Genomic DNA, 20,614 nt, shown 5'->3' with positions numbered 1-20,614 from the left:
TTTATGGACTAAGAAGGTAAATCAAGGTAGTTGTTATTGTGGCCTTATGCCTGGAAACTGTCTTGATGTAACTCCCTCCCCATGCTAGTCTATTCTGCACAAGCATCTTCACCTCTGCATAAATACCACAACCTAACATACTGTAGTCACACCTTAGTCTCTCACTACAAATCTTGTGCCCCATACTTACTTCCATTACCAAATTGACAGGATGCATCCTAAGAATAAGTCCCTTCTTTTAGTCAAATTGTGCTGTAAATTTCCTTTCTTCCCAATTCAATTCAGTATCACCTCATTTGTTATCTGATCTACCCATTTAATCTACACTGCCACATATCAAGAGCTTCTGTTCTCTTCTTGTCAGAACTGCTTATCATCCATGTTTCATTTTCATACAAGGCTACAATATGGACGAATACTTTCAGAAAAGATTTACTAACACTTAAATTTATATTAGATGGTAAAAAATTCCTCTTTTTCAGAAATACTTTTCTTGTAATCCCAATCTGCATTTTATACCCTCTCTACTTTGGCCATCATCAGTTACTTTGCTGCCCAAATATACTGCCTGACAAAAGAGGTGAAGCTTCCACAAGGGAATGAGGAAACATAATGAAATATCATGGCTGAGAGGGTATGTGACATTATTTCAGTGATTACTAAATTAACTCATATTTACAGAGTACTAGGCAGTACAATCCCACTTACCAGTATGAATTTGCATCCCATATGGCCTGGAAGCATGTTCTGATTCAGGAGGAAAAAGTGTCATAAATTCATTATGCCCTCTCCTGTGATAAGATGGCCCAAATGTGTTGTAACTGGTCCTTGCTATCCTGGCTACTGGTGCTGGGATGGAATTGACATCCGAACTGGTCCCATACATGTGTTATCGGGAACAGATCTGGGTATCTTGTTGGCTATGGGAGTACCTCATCATCATGCAGAAAGTTCATAGAAACACATGCCATAAGTGGAAGATAATTGCACTGTTGAAATATGGCACCACAATAATGTCATATTAGCGGTAACATATTAGTACCCAGGATGTCCATGACATGCCATCAGAGTTCACTCAATCTCTACCAGCTCTGATGTGAAGTTATACATCATGGATCCCCATACCTTGACACAAAGAGTAACATGGTTGCGCTCTCCAAAACATTGGAAGAATGGAACTAACCTCTGATCACCTCAGGTCACATTGTACTCACCAATAATAGTCATCTAGGATGGTGCAGAACTGCATGTCATCACTGAACACCATGTGATACCATTCATCCACATTCCATGTTTCCCACTCACAGTACCATTCCAGATGCACATGTTTGTGTTGTGATGTTAAAGGTGGAGGATGGTATTCCTTAGTCCAGACACTGTTAGTCTTCAACCAGTGGCTTGGGATGACACAGAATGTTGCAGAACCTTGAGTACAAGTATGCATGTGCTCAGGTTCCCATGCAGCCCAACATCAGGCCACTGTCACACTCAAATGCCCCACAGATCTGGATACAGCACTATTCAACCAGCCAGCCAAATGAAGACCCACAATAAGGCCCTTTCAAACTGTGTCAAGTGCTGATACTGCTGTGTCACAGGAATACAAGGCATCTCCATGTTCCTCACATTCGTCACTCATCATCTGATGCTGTTCACACCCGTCAGATAATCTACTAGGCCTGGTAGCAACACTAAACAAGAATAACACTAATGCACTCTGATGGCCATGCTACATATCACAGAGAACTGCAACTCCAGTCATTTACATACCCACCAAAGGTGTGTACATGTATGAAATTGCATTGATACCTGGCCATGTTTTTCTGGGTGCTTCACTTTCTTTATGAGACAATGTAGTTAAGCTCACCTACTACTTTTAGTGTTTCATTTCCTAAAATAATTCCCTCAGTATCACCTGATTTAATTTGGCTACATTCCATTACCTGTTTTGCTTTTATTAATTTACATCTGGTAATCTCTTTTCAGGATGCTACACATTCCATTCAACTGCTCTTCCAAGTCTTACGCCAACCCAGAGAGAATTAAAAAGTCATCAGCAAATCTTAAAGTATTATTTCTTCCCCCAGAACTTTAATCCAATACCAAATTTCTCCATGGTTTCCTTCACAGCTTTTTCAATGTACATACTGAATAACATCAGGGATAGACAACAGTCCTGTCTCTTCTCAACTATATGGCTTCCATTTCCTGTCATTTGACTTGTATGATTGCAGCTTTGTTTCTATGCAAGTTGTAAATAACCTTTTGTTCAATGTGTTTTATGCTTGCTACCTTCAAAATGTATTCCAGTCAGCATCTACAAATGGTACAAATGTAGGTTTGCCTTTCTTCATCCTTTCTAGGATAAGTCAAACTTTCCATATTGCCTCGCATATTCCTACATTTTTCTGGAAGCCAAACAGATCTCCCCTGAGGTTGGCTTCTACCAGGTTTTTTTCATTCTTCTGTAAATATTTTGTGTCAATATTTTGCAACCATGATTTAGTTATTAAACTGGTGGTTTGGTAGTATTCACATATGTCAGAATCTGCCTTCTTTGGAAGTAGAATTATTACATTATTCCTTAATCCCAAGGGCATTTCACCTGTCTCATATATCTCGCATACCACGCACCAAAGATATCTACAAGTCTGAAGGAACCATTCACTCCATTGACATTGTTTCCACGTAGGTCATTCAGTGCTCTGTCAGATTCTTCTCATTCTATCATATCTCTCTTCTCATCTTCACATACTTCCTCTTCTCTTTTTATAATATTGGCTTCAAGTTTGTTTTCCTTATATAGATCCTCTGTATAGTGCTTCCAACTGTCAGCTCGCCTTCTATGCTTGGTACTGGCTTACCAACTGAGCTGTTGATATTCATCCAGCTGCTCCTATTTTCCCCAAAATCCTCTTTTAAGTTTTCTTTTGGCAGGATCTATCTAAGTTATGCATGCTTTGACAGCCTTGCATTTCTCCTATAGGCACTCTTGCTTAGCAATTTTGCAATCTGTCAAGCTCATTTTCTAGGCATTTGTATTCCTCTTTGCCAGCTTCATTCATGAACTTTTATATTTTCTTCTTCCTCTACTTACATTCAGTATCTTCTGTGTTATCCAGGGATTCCTACCAGGCCTTGTCTTTTTACCTATTGACCATCTGCTGCTTTCACTATAACATCTCTCAAGGCTAACCATTAGCCTTCTATTGTATTCCTTTCCCCCTTTCAGTCAGTCATTGCACAACTAATAAACTACACTCAGAATCCAAATCGGCAACTGGAAATGTCCTCAAAATCTATGTCTTACCATTCCCTAATCAATCTGAAACCTTTCAGTGTCTCCAGTTCTCTTCCATGAATACATTCTTCTTTCGTGATTCTTAAACCAAACATTAGCAATGATTAAATTATGCTATCTACATAATTTTGCCAGGCAACTTCCTCTTTCATGCCTTTCCCCCAGTCCATATTCTCCTATTATTTTTCCTTTGCCTCCTTTTCCTTCTCCTCCTTTTCCTGTTACTAAATTACAGTCAGCACCACAATTTAATTTTTATAACCATTAACTATCTGAATAATTTATTTTATGTCATCAAACATTCTTTCAGACACTTCATCATCTGCAGAGCTAGCGGGCATATAAACCTGCACTACTGCTGTGGGTGTTTGCTTCATGTTTTATCTTTGTTATGATAGTGCATTCATTGTGTTGTTCATAGTAGCTTAACGGCATTCATATTTTTTAGTCATTATTAGGCCCATTCCTGCATTACTCCTATTTGATTTTGTGTTGATAAGCATGTACCAACCTGACCAGAAGTCTTGTTCATCCTGCCACCACATTTAACTAAATCCCACCGAACCTAGCTTCAACCTAACCATTTCCCTTTGTAAATTCTCTAACCTTCCTACCTGATTCAGAGAACTAAAGTTCCATGCTCTGATCCACAAAATGCCAATTTTGTTTTTCCTAATGATGACATCCTCTCAAGTAGTCTCCACCTGGAGGTCTGAATGGGGTACCATTTTACTTCCAGAATATTTTACCCAAGAGGATGCCATTATCATTAAACAGTACCGTAGAGCTAATTGCCCTCGATAGCCCCTGCAACTACTGAAAAGACAGCTGCCCATTTTCAAGAATCATGTGTTGACCTGGCCTCTCCACAGATACTATACCATTGTGGTTGCATCTGTGGTATGCTTATATATACTGTTGAGGTTCGCAAACCATCCCATTTGGCGAGGTCTATGGTTCATGGCTCATGGGGGCCAGAAAGTCATAATATGTTACACAGCCGGCAGGGAGCGGAATTAATGAATGTGCAAGAGAACAACATGTAGTGGCAATTCTGGGAACAAGACTGTAAATTCAAATTTACTGATGAAATACTTAACAAGAACACTATTAAAGGAAACCTTATCATTGTGCCTGAAAGCCTATGAGAACAAGTGTTAAGAGAATGTCATGACAGTCTGTTGGCCGGACACAGTGGCAAAAGAGCAAGTAACCTAGGAGTAGCACAAATCTATTGGTGACTGAGTTGAAAAGTAGATGCTTACAGTTATGTTTCACAGTGTGATTCATTAAATAAGTGGAATATGTTGGCTAAACCAAAGTACCTCATCCACAAACTCCCAGAAATGAGCAGATATTTTCTATGAGTAGGTTTCCTTATTTTGTTTTGTATGACCACTTTTAGCTTCTTTGTGCTAAGTAAGTCAAAGCACTTCATTCCACTCAAACTTAATTAGTATGGTACCATTATGAAGGGTGGTCGAAAAGTTTCTAGTCCGCGATAGTTTCTGTGATGCCTACCACAAAAAACACCACCTACTTTTATGGCGACTCTTTGTGGGTATGCAAGTCAAATTTAGCGGCTCCTGCTTTGTTATTTTTGCCACTAGGATGCATTGTATACTGTATTGTAAAAAAATGACAAACACTGAGAGAATCAAGAACTGTGCTGCGATTGAATATCTTCAGTTGAAGGGAATGATACCCAAGGAAATTGTTGAGGCCATGTGGAATACACTTGAGGACAGTGCTCCATCTTATGTAACAGCGAAAAACAGTGTCTGACTTCAAACATGGGACAATGAGTATGGAAGATGCGCCAAGGAGCAGAAGGCCCATCGCCATTGCCACTGATGAAACAACTGCAATTCACAATACAATTTTGTAGGATCGTCAAACAACATTGCAGCACATTGAAACCACATTTGGAATCTCCCATGGGCGTGCTCATGACATTGTTGTGGATATTTTGGGAATGCGGAAAGTTTCATCTTGGTGGATCTCGAAAGACTTTAATGCAGATCAGATCAGATCAGATCAGTGTGCAGTGTTGTGAAGAAATCGTTTGCCAATTTGAAGTGGATGAAGACGACGACTCTCTTGCAAGGTATGTGACAATGGACGAAACATGGGTTCACCACTTTGAGCCTGAGACTAAAAAACAGTCGCAACAATGGAAACATCCTTCATCCCCTACCCCAAAAAGATTCCGGGTGCAAAAATCAGCCAGTAAGGTGATGTCATCGGTCTTCTGGGATGCAGAAGTGGTAATTATGGTGGATTACTGGCAAAAGGGCATAACTATCAATGCATCATACTATTGCACCCTCCTGCACCATCTGAGAGATGAGATAAAGGAAAAGTGGCGTGGGAAATTGGCGCATGGGGTTCTTCTGCATCTGGACAATGCACCAGCGCACAAAGCCCTCGCAGCACTGGAAACTCTGCATAACCGTGGATTCAAATTATTACATCATCCACCATATTCTTTCAGATTTGGCTCAATCAGACTTTTTTCTTTTCCCACTTCTATAGAAAACCTCAAAGGACGACAATTTGACAATGATTATGCAGTGATTGATGCTGTGAATGCTGGGTTGGACTTGAAATCAAAGACCTTTTATTTGAATGGTTTGCAGAAGTTATCTGAGCATGCCCACTAGTGTATTAGTGTACACAGGTATTATATGGAAAAATAAATTGGTATTACGACATTTCTGTCATTCTTAACTTGTTTATTAGGCTAGAAACTTTTTCACCCCCTCCCCCCCCCCCCTCAAATTTTGTTTAAATGAGCCACTTTCCTAACTCATTTTTATTTTTATTGGGGAAAATGGCATCAAGAGCCCACAGAAGTATGATGCAAAAGCACTCATCTTGCAGCATTCAGTATGCATGTTCCTGCATCAGTTGACTCCACGTGAAGCTGCTGGCATCAAGTAAAAGCTGTCCATGCAGATTCAAAGCTGTCATTATGATGTCATTGCCACCAGTTATGTTCGCATCATTTTGAAGTCCGTGGGCAGCCAGGATCTTGGCCAGGTGTGTGTATGTATGTATGTATCATGGTGAGAATAAAGTCATGCAGTTAAATGGACTATGTCCATTAATGCTGATCACCCTACGACCCAAACCCCACCCCCACTCATCATAGTATTTTATATAATTCAATTGTTTTGAGCCTGGTCAAAAGGGCATAAAAAACATGATAAAGAGGGTGTAATTTTGAAAAATCATTGGCTCATTCACAAATACATATCCTGTGCCCCCTTTGTCAGTTGTAGCCTGACTGACCAATCAAAAGTTAAAATACTAATGTTGGCTACTGCTTGTCACTCAGTACAGTCATGGTCTGGAATGCTTGCTCATTTTCTGCAGTTGAATTGAGATTCATCCTCTTAACACTCTCCCTACACCAGACAATATTGCTTTCATTGCCCTTCCAATTTTTCCAACTGTATCTCCAGTTTTTCAGTGTCTCTGTCTCTGCGAAATTTTTATTTTAAAGAAACCCAGTGAAAATGGTGGAAAACCTTGGGGCTGTATAGACATTTAGTATACTAGGACAGATACATACCCAATCCTCACACGGAACACTTTCAGCAATTAGCTGTCAATAAAAATTTTACCTGGTGCATTTAGAGCTAAACTTTGCATGCATGATACTGCTGGCAATACAATGCTACCCACTCCCCAAAGTGATTAACCAAGCTCTGGATTCACACATTGTCCACTTTTGCAATATTCTCAATTATTTAACTGACTGTGCAACTGAAACTGTTGTCTCCACTTCCAATGATTTCTAATACATGCTATCAATATTACTGATTCCTATATTTGGCTGGAATCATTACCTTACTAAAAAAAGGCTCATACCAGTTCACAATTCCCTTCCAAGAGACTCTTGCTATATTAAACCTTCTATTTCTAATCTTGCTTTGTACTTTTTAACATGTACAGTGAAACAAGGTCTGATCCTATTGGCATATCTACATCTCTTCTCTTGATACCAATGAGATTGAGTTTTCATTACTACACTCATCAGGCAGTAAACTAATTTTACATTATTCATCAATTAGCAAGTCATTACTTACTGATAGCTTCTGTGCTCTTATCCTTGTTGATTATCTGAGGAACAGCATCCTTCACATCTGCACTGGCAGTTAATTTCTGCACTTGCAGATATTGCTTTCCTGATATGTTCACCAACATTCCTTTTCCTTGGATGTCACCTTTTACATCCGCTGTAAGTATATGAATTTTTTAGTGATATTTCTGTAGTTAAATTATCATATACAAGACATCTTTTTAGAAAATTTTGTTGGATTGTATAAAGCAGGTTGCATTTATTGATTATTTTATTACTGAATGAAAATTCCAAATCGTATCATGCTGTGAGTAATGACATTAAACTATTTAGTTTCTGTAGTTTGTGTGTCGAATGGTTTAACTGAGAGCATATCAGAGGTACATATCTTTAGTGTGTTGTAACTCAAAACTATGTACAGTCCACTATAGCTTTAACATATATTTAAAAATCAATCTTAGACAGTATTTATGCTGTTTTAGAATCTACATTTTCTCCTGGAAGCACAAGTTAAGCAGCTATTGGGAAAAGCTTTTACAGAGTTCCAAACTGCGAATGACAAAGTGTAACACAACTGATGCTTCTGTTGGAAAATTAAGCCTCCTTGAATGGCTCAACTGAAATACCACTTACTGCTCTGCTTTCAGTTCCAAACTGTCATGAATATTCGGAGATATGTAAGACCTCTTATTAATAGCTATCAACAATGAATACATAGCTTAGTGGAGCCTGATGTTTGCTGAACAAGCAGGGACGTAACACTGACACAGTGGCCACATTGCTCCAGTATTTCCAGAAAGTCAGGAAGTTGTGCATTTCCTTGTGATTTTTATTGTAATTCTGGTTTCTTTGTGTCCAAAACCTTACCATCTTTTACTTGCTGGTGTTGTTTAATTTTCTTGTAATTTGCAGGGCTATCCGGTTTGTTGCAGTTAATGTGTTAAATATCTGTGCATCACAGCACAGAAGTGTATCTGAACCCTAAACAAGGAGACAATGTCTACTACTATTTCGCTTTTGGGTCTTTAATTGTCATTGTTTAAATCACCATTACTTAGAAAATGATTTTTATTGTTATCTGTTGTGTGATTACGTAGTGAGATAGCCAAGATTTTTTGAGAGACACATATACAGTGTATTAGATGATAAAGCACCAATGGTTAAGACGCTGAATTCCTATTTGGCAAATGAAGAGTTCAAATTCATACCCAGCCATCTTGAATTTGGTTTTTCATGGTTTTTCTAAGTCTTCTGAGGTGAATGATAGAATTTTTACTTAAAAAAGGCACTAACTTATTCCTGCCCTGATCTTGGTCACCACAGGCTGTATCCTATCTCTAACAACCACAACATTAATGTGATATTAAACCATGAAAAATAGGTATCACCGCTGCTAGGAAAGGAGAGGCCTACCTTTAATCTCTGAGCTTATTTGACAGGGGTGTAGAAAGAGGTAGTACTTTTATGTGCTGAAGTTAGCATTGTTAATGTCAGATCTATACTAGAAGACTGGTGACAGTCAAGCATTCCAAATTAGTGAAAATATCCAGGAGAGAAATGTCAGTGGGGGGGGGGGTCAGGTACCAGTTTGGACAGAAAGCTTAATTATTCAACTGAGGATGACATGTTCATTGCTAAGCCTATTCCTCACATTAGTGTGAACATAGTGTCACTCTTAGAGCAGTGTAAGTCCTGGCTAAGCATTATGTGGAATTTGTTAATACAGAGACTGGAAAACTGCTCAGGGGAGAAGGGCATTCACACACAGGTGTGGCTAACATACTGCCCCTCTCTCGATCACATCATACATGGCATGGTTAGAATCAGAATGCTTTTGGTAAGATACGAGGGTGAGTCAAATGAAAACCTTAAATTTGTAATAACAAATCAAAATTTCATGCCATTATCCTCTAAGTTGGTAAGTGTGCTACAAACAGCATGCAGAATGGCCTGTAGGTGGCAGCATAGTCCAGATGCACACTTCCCATGGCAGTATCAGTATAAAGATGGCCGCCCCACTTGCGACTTGAACCAGGGAAGAACAGCATTCTGTTATTCGGTTTTTGCGTAGTGAAGGTGTGAAACCTATTGAAATTCATCGACGAATGAAGGTTCAGTACAGCGATGCATGTTTGTCACAGAAACAAGTCTACGAATGGAGTAGGAAGTTCGCAAATGGTATGACTTCAGTGGAAGATGCTCCTCGTCCAGGACATGAATTGTGACTCCACAGAACATTGCCGCAGTTGAAGCCATAATGAAGGAAAACCTGCCGAGTGACACTGAAAGTCATTGCAGCATGTTTACAGATTATTCATGGGTGAGCACACCACATTGTGCATGATGTGCTCCAATTTCACAAATTGTCTGGAAGATGCGTGCCACGGCAGCTGACTCCTGAAATGAGAGATGCTTGATGCTTGTGAAGAACTTCTTTGGTGCTTTGAACGAGAAGGTGATGGCTCCCTTGCAACAATCATTATTGGGCACAAAACTTGGGTTCACTTCCACCAACCGGAAATGAAGAGAGCGAGGAAGGAATGGCGCCATTCCTCATCACCAAAACCAAAGAAGTTTTGAGCAGAACCATCACCAGGGAAGGTTATGCTGACACTCTTTTGGGATGAAAAAGTCGTCATGCCGAGAGGGACCACTGTCGCCAGTGCATCATACGCAGATCTCCTAAAAAATCATCTGCGGCCTGCAATCAAATCAAAGTGACTTGGATTGCTGTTAGCAGGTATCCTTTTGCAATATGACAATGCAAGGCCCCACACTGCCTGTACAAGAGTTGCAACAATCACAGACCTGTATTTTGAGTGTCTTCCTCATCCACCATACTCACCAGACTTTGCCCCAAGTGATTTCCATATGTTTGGACCACTCAAAGACGCAATGGGAGGAAAGAAGATCCATTCTGATGAAGAGGTATGCCATGCAGTGCATGAGTGATTGTGCGGACTACCAAAAGAATTTTTTTCTAAAGGAATTTATGCACTTTGTAAGCACTGGAGGGCTTGCATTGAGCTTGGGGGAGATTACGTTGAAAAGTGATACAGCTTTGTACCATTTCTGCACAGTAAATAATATTTAAAAAATATTTAAGGTTTTCATTTGACTCACCCTCGTATTACTTGTACAGCTAACTGTTAAAGCATGCAGTCTGAACAAAGTAGTATCCATCGTATCCCAGTGATATCCAGTGTGTTTGATAACCATTTTTAGGGTAAATCCATCTCAGAGCTACAGTTAAGTTGAAACAGCATCAAAATACTGCAGCTTGGACAGTGCCAAGGACACTAAAGAAATTGCATTTAGTGTCTTCCATCATAACATAAGAAGGCTCTAAAAATGATAAATTTCTTATATCCATTAAGGAAAGTGAAAGCATATATGGGATTTTAGCTGACTTCTTGTTCAAATCGAAACATCAAATGGAAATCACTGGAAATTGACAGATTCATCTTGATGGATGGAAGCTGATGTTAAAGAGGAAGAGTGAAGTAAAAACCTTGACACACAATAAATATTTAATTTCCCATGCCTTCTATAAGGGACAGTCAAATGAAAACCAAATACCTGCCTAAAAGAGACCACAGAATGGTTCCATTCAAAAGTAATCACCTCAAGCATTAAGACATTCAACCCACTGGGAGATGAGACAAATAGTTCCTGTTTTATAGAACATGGTTAGCTGCTGATGGATCCACAACCGCACCCACCCACGCACATCCTTCTCTGACTGAAACGGATGTCCATATTTGTCTTTGTTCAGGTCACTAAAGACATGAAAATCATATGGCAAATGATTTAGGATGTACAGAGGATGCTGCAGTGTTTCCCAGCCAAATTGGTGAAGCATAGCCTTCATTCGATTGGCAGTGTGTTGGCGGCCATTATTGTGACTCCATCCAACAACATTCCTGGGCATTTTGACTTTATGGCGTGTCACAGCTTCTGCAAAGTGTTTTCAAAGTGCTGCACATTGATTGTGGTTCCACACTTGAAGAGCTTAATGAGAAGAGAGCCCCTGCAGTCAAGTAAGGAAGTCATCATGACCTTATGTGATGCCACCATCTCACACCAGAGGACAAACAGCAAAGCCAACAGTGGAAACATCCCACATCTACCCCAGCAAAGATATCCAAAGCTGTTCACAAAAGTTCCATGATGACCTTTTTCTTTGACTGCAAGCTCGCTGCTCACTGACTTTCTGGAACACTGCACCACAATGTGAACACTTTGCAAAAATTGAAGTGCACCACAAATCCAAATGCTGTAAAATGAGAACATCATTTTTGTTCTCACTACAAACAAAATTTCATTTAAGAATAATTTTATGTGCCCACTTGGAATAACAACAACACACTTGTGGCCATTCACATTCACACATTACCCTTCTTTCTATGCAATCGATGTCCTCTGTTTATTTAACTAGATACAGATCAGCCTAAAGCAGTCTTCAGTATAGGTTGTACAAGTGTTTTGTAAGCAGTCTCTTTATAGATGGATAGTACTTCATGGCACCCTACCAATAAACCAAAGCTTCATCTAGAACAAAGCCTATGATCATTCTACCTCATACTCATGTGCCTTGTTTACTTCAAGATAATTGTATGACATGACTGTCTCATAAATCGTGTTGTCATAGTTTGTTCACTGTTGTGTTTATGTGGTGCACAATTTTATATTTCTCTAGAGTACAACTAACAGGGACTAACTTATACTTTCAACGGTTTGATACTTTTTCGGGATATTATTGGACATTGCTACAATTTTTAGTGGATTATTTACTCTTCCTCTCAGGTTACCACATCATCTGTGAAAAGCCTAAGACTGCAACTAATTTTATCTGATATGCTAAATTTAAGATGAATAACAATTAGGCCTTAGCCATATCACACTTTTCATCCTTGCTGAGGGACACCTGGTATAACATCTGGGTCTTAATAATTTAAAAACGGAATCATGCAATGCACCTCTAGCAATACATACTCAGCCCATCTTCCATTTGAGTTTATATGAAATGAACCAGTAACTCTACATTTTGCTTCCAGGATAAATGCTTTGGGTCTCTTCTTTAACTTCAGTGGCAGTTTTGGATAGAAGTTTATAGCTATTGAGATTAACTAACACTCACAAACACATTGGAAAAATGAATTTTTATGTTCTTTTAGCTCCCATTACCAACATAAAAAGTTATGGATGGAGTACCCATAAAATCAAATTGAATCCTCTCCTATATTCTGAAGGGTCCCTTAAAGGGTGGAACAGACACACTGATGTGTCAGCCTACATGAAAATCACATTTAATACACTCCACACATTTAATACACTCCATTTGGCTCAAGAAATTGTCACATAGATGAATTTCAATTGATATGAAGTATTTAAAGTTGTTATACATTATGGACACACAATGTAATACTGGTAGGGGTAGTTGAAGAGACCTTTTCACTTTTATATTTCATCTTCATTAAGCAAGTATATTATTTTATAATGACAGTTACACTCTGTGCATCACTACACTTTTTATATCATAAAGATACCCCAGTGTAATAATCAGGGCCAGGGTGAGGCCCAAGGTACACAAGCCGTCACTTGAGGTGACAAGTAAAGATTTCTGTAGAGGCTGTATCATAATAAGTAGCAACTGCTTATGACGGCAAGCTGAGAAGAATGCCAGAAGGTACAAGTGCACAATTTGTATACAGTGCATATCACAATGAGTAGCAAAAGCTGACACATATGAAAGTGTACAAGGGAGGGGTAAAGAGGCAAATGTTTATTCACTTGTGTCAAAAACTGTTCTCAAACCACCGGAGTAACAATTCCTAGGGATATGAAATGGAATGTCCACATAGTTTCAATCATAGATAAGGCAGGTGTCAGACTTTAGTTCCTTGGTAGAATACTAGGGAAATGCAATTGGTCAATAAAACACTTTTTGGGCAAACCTACGGTATTGCTCAAATGTGTGAGAGCCTTAGCAAATAGGATTGAGAGGGGTTCTGAACATATACAAAGAAGAGCAGCACAAATGGACACAGTTTTGTTTGACCCATGGGAGAGCGTAACAGAGATGCTGGAAGAACTGAACCATCAAACACATGAAGCTAGATGCAATTCCCACAGAAGAATACCTACAAAGTTTCAAGAATTAGCTGTAAGTGTTGAATCTAGGAATATACTAATACCATCTGAGTGCTATTTGTGTAGGAATCACCAAGGAGATATGAGACTAATTACAGCATGCAATTATTCTTACCATGCTCCATATGTGAATGGAACAGGAAGAAGCCTTAATATATGGTACTGCAGTGGTTTGCATGAATGTAGATGTACAAATGTGTTTGCATGGCAACTCACTGAAATTCCCTCGGAACTCTCCGCGACCCTTAAGTGGAACAACCAGAATGCGGCCATCGATGTCGTAGTCAGATACCATGTAGATGTGTGGGAAGGACACTGACAGATCCAGACTTAGACCCTGCAGATCTGTCCTGCAAGAAAGGGAATATGTTTTAGTATCTCAGTAGCAACAAGAGTATCTTAGTTTATTCAGAACAGGCCATTAAAACTGCGACACCAGGAAGGATAGCAAAAACAAAATTCTACCTGGTGAGTGTACACAATATAGTAGCAAAAACACACAATCAGATTTGTAGGTGTTTCAAGGGTGTATAGCAGTGGTCGTCAAACTGCGGTCCTAATCAAGTATTTGTGTGGCTCACTATTCTCAGCATATTTTATAATAATATAAGCCGTATTCTATAATAATATGCATCTAGCAAACAACAGCTCAATCAAAAAACATCAGCTGACATTAAGAGCTTTTCCTTCTCAGTAACAAACAAAAATACTTACAGAGATAATAATGTTTTAAGACTTGCCTTATTTTAATTGACGTTGGTCAGATCGGCCGTGAGCTAAGTAAAGTTAGCTGCTATCGTCAGCTGCTGGAATTGCCCATGTCCATCAGAATGCACAGTGAACATGAATAGCTGCAGGTGATCAGGCAGGATTCTTACATATGTGTCACCTGTCAGAGTTGTATCTAGACATATCAGAGGTCCCATATCCCTTCAGCTGCACACACCCCACATCATTACAGAGCCTCCACCGATTTGAACAGTCCCCTGCTGACTTTCAGGGTCCATGGACTCATGAGGTTGTCTCCATACCCATACACGTCCATCCACTTGATACAATTTGAAACGAGACTTGTCCGACCAGGCAACTTGTTTCCAGTCATCAACAGTCCAATGTCAGTGTTGAAAGGCCCAGGTGAGCCGTAAAACTTTGTGTCATGCAGTCATCAAGGTTACACGAGTTGGCCTTTGACTCTGAAAGCCCATACCGATGATGTTTCATTGAATGGTTCACACACTGACACTTGTTGATGGCCCAGCATTGAAATCTGCATCAATTTGCGGAAGTGTTGCACTTTCATCACACTGAACGATTCTCTTCAGTCATCATTGGTCTCGTTCTTGCAAGATCCTTTTCTGGCCACAGTGATGTCAGAGATTTGATGTTTACTGGAGTTTTGATATTCACGGTACACTCATGAAATGGTCGTATGGGAAAATCCCACTTCATCACTACCTCAGAGATGCTGTGTCCAACCACTCGTGGGCCAACTATAACACCTCATTCAAACACACTTAAATCTTGATAAGTTGCCATTGTAGCAGCAGTAACCAATCTAACTACTGCACCAGACACTTGTTTTCTTATATAAACATTGTCGACTGCAGCATCGTATTCTGCCTGTTAACATATCTCTGTATTTGAATACGCATGCCTATACCAGTTTTTTAGCACTTCAGTATATTGTACTATACTGCAGGGCCTGCATTTTTATTATGGACTCTGCAATGTCTGTAAGACATCCATGCATGCATGTGTGAAGAACATTGTAGGGTAGGCTACATTGTAAACACGCAGGCACTGCAGTATAGTATTTCATGCCACAACAAGGCCGTGACAATAATCCAGAGTCTCTCCATGTGCAGAAATCACATCAATTGTGCAAGTACAGTACGTAGACACATGGTGACATACGGATGTTTGGGCCGGTCCTGGAGGCATGCTCAGATGGCCGAGGTGGTAAAGGTGACTGCTCGCATAAATCGGGAAATGTGGGTTCGAGTCCTGGTCCAGCACAGATTTTCACTGTCAGCAATACTTGGACCAGCTGGAGTCTGATCATATTCACAATCGTGAATACATTTCTGGAATGTTTTATTGTTTGTCTTCCAGTGCTGATGAATTGTGGATGTGTGCGCCATGGAAATAATATGGATTAGTGAATGCACATTAAAGAGTCAGTCATCATCCAATGCAATACATATCTATAGCAAGGAAAATGACATTTAATAATTAGGGTGTTGTAATACTGTGCAATGAGTAGCAGAAACATGGCTTTCAAAACATTTAGTAAACATCTTTGATCAAGTGTCAGTGTGCGAACCATTCAATGAAACATAATTGATATGGGCTTACGGAGCTGAAGGCCCACTCGTGTACTCTTGATGACTGCACGACACAAAGTTTTACGCCTAACCTGGGCCCGTCAACACCGATATTGAACTGTTGACGACTGGAAACAAGTTGCCTGGTAGAACGAGTCTCATTTCAAATTGTATCGAGTGGATGGACGTATATGGGTATAGAGAGAACCTCATGAATCCATGGACCCTGCATGTCAGCAGGGGACTGTTCAAGCTGGTGGAGGCTCTCTAATGTTGTGGGACATGTGCAGTTAGAGTGATATGGGACGTCTGATATGTCTAGATATGACTCTGATGGGTGACACACACGTAAGCATTATGTCTGATCATCTGCAGCCATTCATTTCCATCGCACATTCCGACGGACTTGGGCAATTCCAGCAGGGCAATGTGACAACCCACACATCCAGAATTACTACGCAATGGTTCCAGGAACATTCTTCTGAGTTTAAATACTTCTGGTGGCCACCAGACTCCCCAGACATGAACATATATATTTATATGGATAGGTGTCTGTTCTTTCGGACATGCACGAAAGAACAGACACCACTGATGACCTGCAGCCATCTAGAACGAATTTAGAATTATATTAATACATTCAGCTGCTGACGGGCATTGATATATATCAACGGAGACTGTCTGTTCTTTCGGACATGTCCGAAACAACAGACACCATATCCACAGAAATATATAGTTCTGGCAATACCAGCCACGACCTTCATCTTCTTCTGTACACATGCACACATATTCCCCGAACTCTTACGGGAGTTGGTAATAATGTCTTCCACGAGTAATGAGTGTATTGGGGTGGGACACTACGGATGTAGTGTGTGGACATACAAGGTGAGAATGTGGGTCTCCCGGGAGGTGTGCACGAGATAGTCCCTGCAGTCGCACTATCCTCTGTGCCCTCGGTGGCTCACATGGACAGAGCATCTGCCATGTAAGCAGGAGATCCCGGGTTCGAGTCCCGGTCGGGGCACACATTTTCACCTGTCCCTGTTGGTATATATCAACACCCATCAGCAGCTGAAGGTATTAATATAATTCTAATTTAGAGATGAACATTATTGAGCATATCTGGCATGCCTTGCAGCGTGCTGTTCAGAAGAGATCTACACCCCTTCATACTGTTATGGACTTATGGATGCCCCTGCAGGATTCATGTTGTCAGTTCCTTCCAGCACTACTTCAGACATCAGTCGAGTCCATGCCACGTTGTGTTGTGGTGCTTCTGTATGCTCGCGGGTGCCTTACACACATTAGGTGGGTGTACCAGTTTCTTTGGCTCTTCAGTATACACATTTATTCTTCACGTTTACATATTTGCAGCCCTCCACCGCTAGAACCTTCCAAATTGTACAGTGTTACTCGGAGGTGTGTAACTTTACTATCTCAGTGTGTGAGAAACTGCATGCTGTTACCGAGTTTGGAATTCGAAGAGTTTGTCCACACATGAAGCACCATCTCCTTCAGCATGTCAATGCCAGAGTGCTGCGACATCTGAAGCAATCCAACACTTTGGGTTCACTGTCATTGGTCATCCTCCATAAAGCCCCGACTTGGCCCCATCCGATTTTCATCGGTTTCCAAACTTAATGAACACCTTTGAGGATTTCACTTCAGTGATGAAGCGGTGCAACCCACCAGGTTAGCTGAGAGCACTAATACGCTGCTTCCTGGACTCAGGTAGGTGCGCCAGCCCCGGATCGAATCCGCCCGGCGGATTAACGACGAGGGCCGATGTGCCGGCCAGCTTGGATGTGGGTTTTAGTCGGTTTTCTACATCCCCTAGGTGAATACCGGGCTGGTCCCCACGTTCCACCTCAGTTACAAGGCTCGCAGACATCTGAACACTTTTGCACTATTCCATGGATTACACTCATTGCAGACAGTTGGGGTATGCCAATTTCTTCCCGGCGGGAACAGGGTGGCGGCAGGAAGGGCATGCAGCCACCCCTTAACTAACATTGCCACATCCGAATAACCATGCTGACCCTGCGTCTGTGCGGGAAAACCGGCACACGCAAGAGAAAGAAAGAAAAAGTGATGAAGCGGTGCAAGCAGAGGTAAGGTTGTGGCTCCACCAACAAAGTCAAATACTGCACAGTGACGGTATCAACCAACTGGTCCCTCTTTGGGAGAAATGTGTTCGTCGCCAGGGTGACTATGTTGAGAAGTAAATATGTAGACATGAAGAATAAAGGTATATAATGTCAATAACGTCTGATTTATTTAAAAAGCTTTAAGCATTTCACATAAGAAAATTGGGGACATTACTTTTCAGCACGCCCTCGTATGAAGTGCAGGTGCAAGCCAATGGCCAGTAACATTACTAGAAACTTTCAATTCAGGCTACTTCTTTGGGAAAGTGCTGTACCTGAATTAAATACAATTAAAATGGCTTGGTTACCACGTTTCTTTTGATATTTTGCATTTTCCTTAGAAATATGTTCCCTTATAGCTAGAAAATGTTATTTTTAAAACTGAAGTAGTGAGTTTTGAATATGATATCAAATTTTTGTTTAAAAAAAACACATAGTTGCTCATAGCAATTTTAGTTAATCTGGCTGAATACCTTAAGGGGCTCCGGAACGCCCTATACTTGCAATGTTAAAATAGCGCTTATAAATTACATCTTTCTTCACAAAGTATTTGAGGTAGGAAGTTGAACTTTTTACAGATTATTTATTGGAATATGGGCTACAACTTAACACAGGGATTTTACAAAATTTTAGTTCAGTTATTAAAGATGATTTTTTTCAATTGTAATGAAAATTCACAACATTTTTTGCAATTTTTTATTTATATATTCAAAAATATACAGTTTTTTTGGAAAAAGGCTGTGTTAAATTATGCAGAAGGTACTGTGTAACATTTACTGAAAGTTTGAAACAAATATGTTTGGAAGATCCTTAGAAAACATGTAATTAGTATGAGAAAATAAAAGTTTTGGGAATCGAGCGACAAAGATTGGATTAACTTTTTAGTGCATTCCAGGTCCATAGGATGGATTATCTTCATCCTCTGCAAACTCCTCCTCCAGCTTCCTCTTGTTCCTCCTCCTGTTTACTCTTGCTTGTATTTCTAGACTCTTTACAGCCCTGTCTGCAGCCCGAAGGCGTTCCTTGTCTAAAGCTAGCATCGCTCGTACCATGTTAGAACCTATCTTCATTCCCATATTTCTAAATACCTTGCACCTTACAATGTTGCCATCATTGAAAGTCGCAATAGCATCATACACACCAAAGTGAAGTGTTTCTATTCCAACAAATACAGTCTTGGGGATTCTCGACCATATAACACTATTTACGCTTTCATTGGGGTTTTGAGTTTTTCCGTGAATACACTTTTTCAACAGTTCAGGTGCTGCTAAGTCTCTGAAAATAGGTTTTATCACCTCCATTATTGCATGAGGCAGACTATGCTTATGAGTGTACACTTCACCAGTTATCAATCCTTTGTTATATTTACACCAACTGTCTTCTTCTTTGGGACACAAGCTATGTTGGGGATTTTCATCGGTTGAAGAAATATGAAGAAAAAGAGCCCAAACAGCCTTCTTCGTTTCGTCGACACTTTGTGTATTTCTAATAACTTTACTTTTACTCATTATTATACTTCAACAAAACAGAGACTCAAGAAACTGAATTAATTACGAATATTTTCGAGATAACGACAGAGTAAATAAACATGAAACAATCGACAATCACACCAGCGATATATATTGAACCATCACAGGTTAGCCACAACACATACTTTATCTCACATCACTAAAATGTACCTGATGAACACGGACGTTAATAATAACACCATTTGACAGCAGTTTAACAGCGCCACAGTGGGTCATGCCCATGTAGAACACATTTCAAAAAAATTTAAAAATAGTTGTAGTCCTCGGAATTGAATAAATTATATATCTATTAAAAGGTAATAGTCTGCAGATTCAGAAAACGCAAAAAAGTAAAAATTGAACTTTTCATGATTTTGACCCTTTTCGGAGCCCCTTAATCATTTAAATTCTCGTGCATTTTTTAATCTCATCAGTTCTTCAAATCATAAATTGTAGTAAAATTTAATACAATTACGTTATAAGCATTGGTTGCTGTGGTAAAGCCTTTTAATTCGAGAATAGCTCTAATATGCTACTTTTGCAGATTAGGTATCAGAAAAGTTTACTTGTTAGTGTCCACAGCAAAGGTTTAGCCTATCATACATACGGACATGATCTTTACTATTGAAGAATCATAGGTCTTACTTGAGCTTGTTAATAACGAAGGTGGTTCCGCCATAGATACGTATGTTCTTCAAGTCAGCTCTGACCTTGAGGGCTTCCAAGTTTCTGTCGATAGCCAGGGCAGGAATAACCAGCGGCTCACACGGTGGTACGCGCATCTTAGGAATTCCTGGGATGCAGAGATTTCATTGCATTTATCACAAACACTGTTCTTGTTAAGCGCATAAGTGCGAGAAAAATTTCATTGTTTATTGCTCTACTTTAGTTGATAAAAATTGAGTTACTAAAATAAAGAGCGAAATGTCAAACATTCTAAGGTTTCTTATTAACCGCACAAATGCGAGAAAAATTTAATTGTTTATTGCTCTACTTTAGTTGATAAAAATCGCGTTACTAAAATAAAGAGCGAAATGTCAAACATTCTAAGGCCATTTTTCCTCAAAGCGCGTTTCAGTACTATTATGTTCCCGGTA

The 20,614-nt window shown here is 39.8% G+C and overlaps 1 protein-coding gene and 1 non-coding gene across 2 annotated transcripts in view; one reads left to right on the top strand and one right to left on the bottom strand.

The window, feature by feature from the left end:
• Positions 1–20,614, bottom strand: part of LOC126154355 (circadian clock-controlled protein daywake-like) — a 61,972-nt gene that overhangs the window by 7,185 nt on the left and 34,173 nt on the right. Inside the window, exons 3-5 of the mRNA XM_049916131.1 lie at positions 20,163–20,310; positions 13,758–13,891; positions 7,396–7,545 (exon numbers count right to left, since the gene is read on the bottom strand). Of these exons, the coding sequence (XP_049772088.1) occupies positions 7,396–7,545; positions 13,758–13,891; positions 20,163–20,310 (432 nt within the window). The remainder of the gene's footprint in view (positions 1–7,395; positions 7,546–13,757; positions 13,892–20,162; positions 20,311–20,614) is intronic.
• Trnat-ugu (transfer RNA threonine (anticodon UGU)) lies at positions 16,812–16,886 on the top strand. The gene has a single exon. It is a non-coding gene; the product is annotated as a tRNA-Thr (tRNA).

Source organism: Schistocerca cancellata, chromosome 2 (assembly GCF_023864275.1).
Source record: "Schistocerca cancellata isolate TAMUIC-IGC-003103 chromosome 2, iqSchCanc2.1, whole genome shotgun sequence".
In the NCBI taxonomy this organism is placed as follows: domain Eukaryota; kingdom Metazoa; phylum Arthropoda; class Insecta; order Orthoptera; family Acrididae; genus Schistocerca; species Schistocerca cancellata.
Note: the sequence above shows the minus strand (reverse complement) of the source record. Positions and strands in the feature narration are given on the sequence as shown.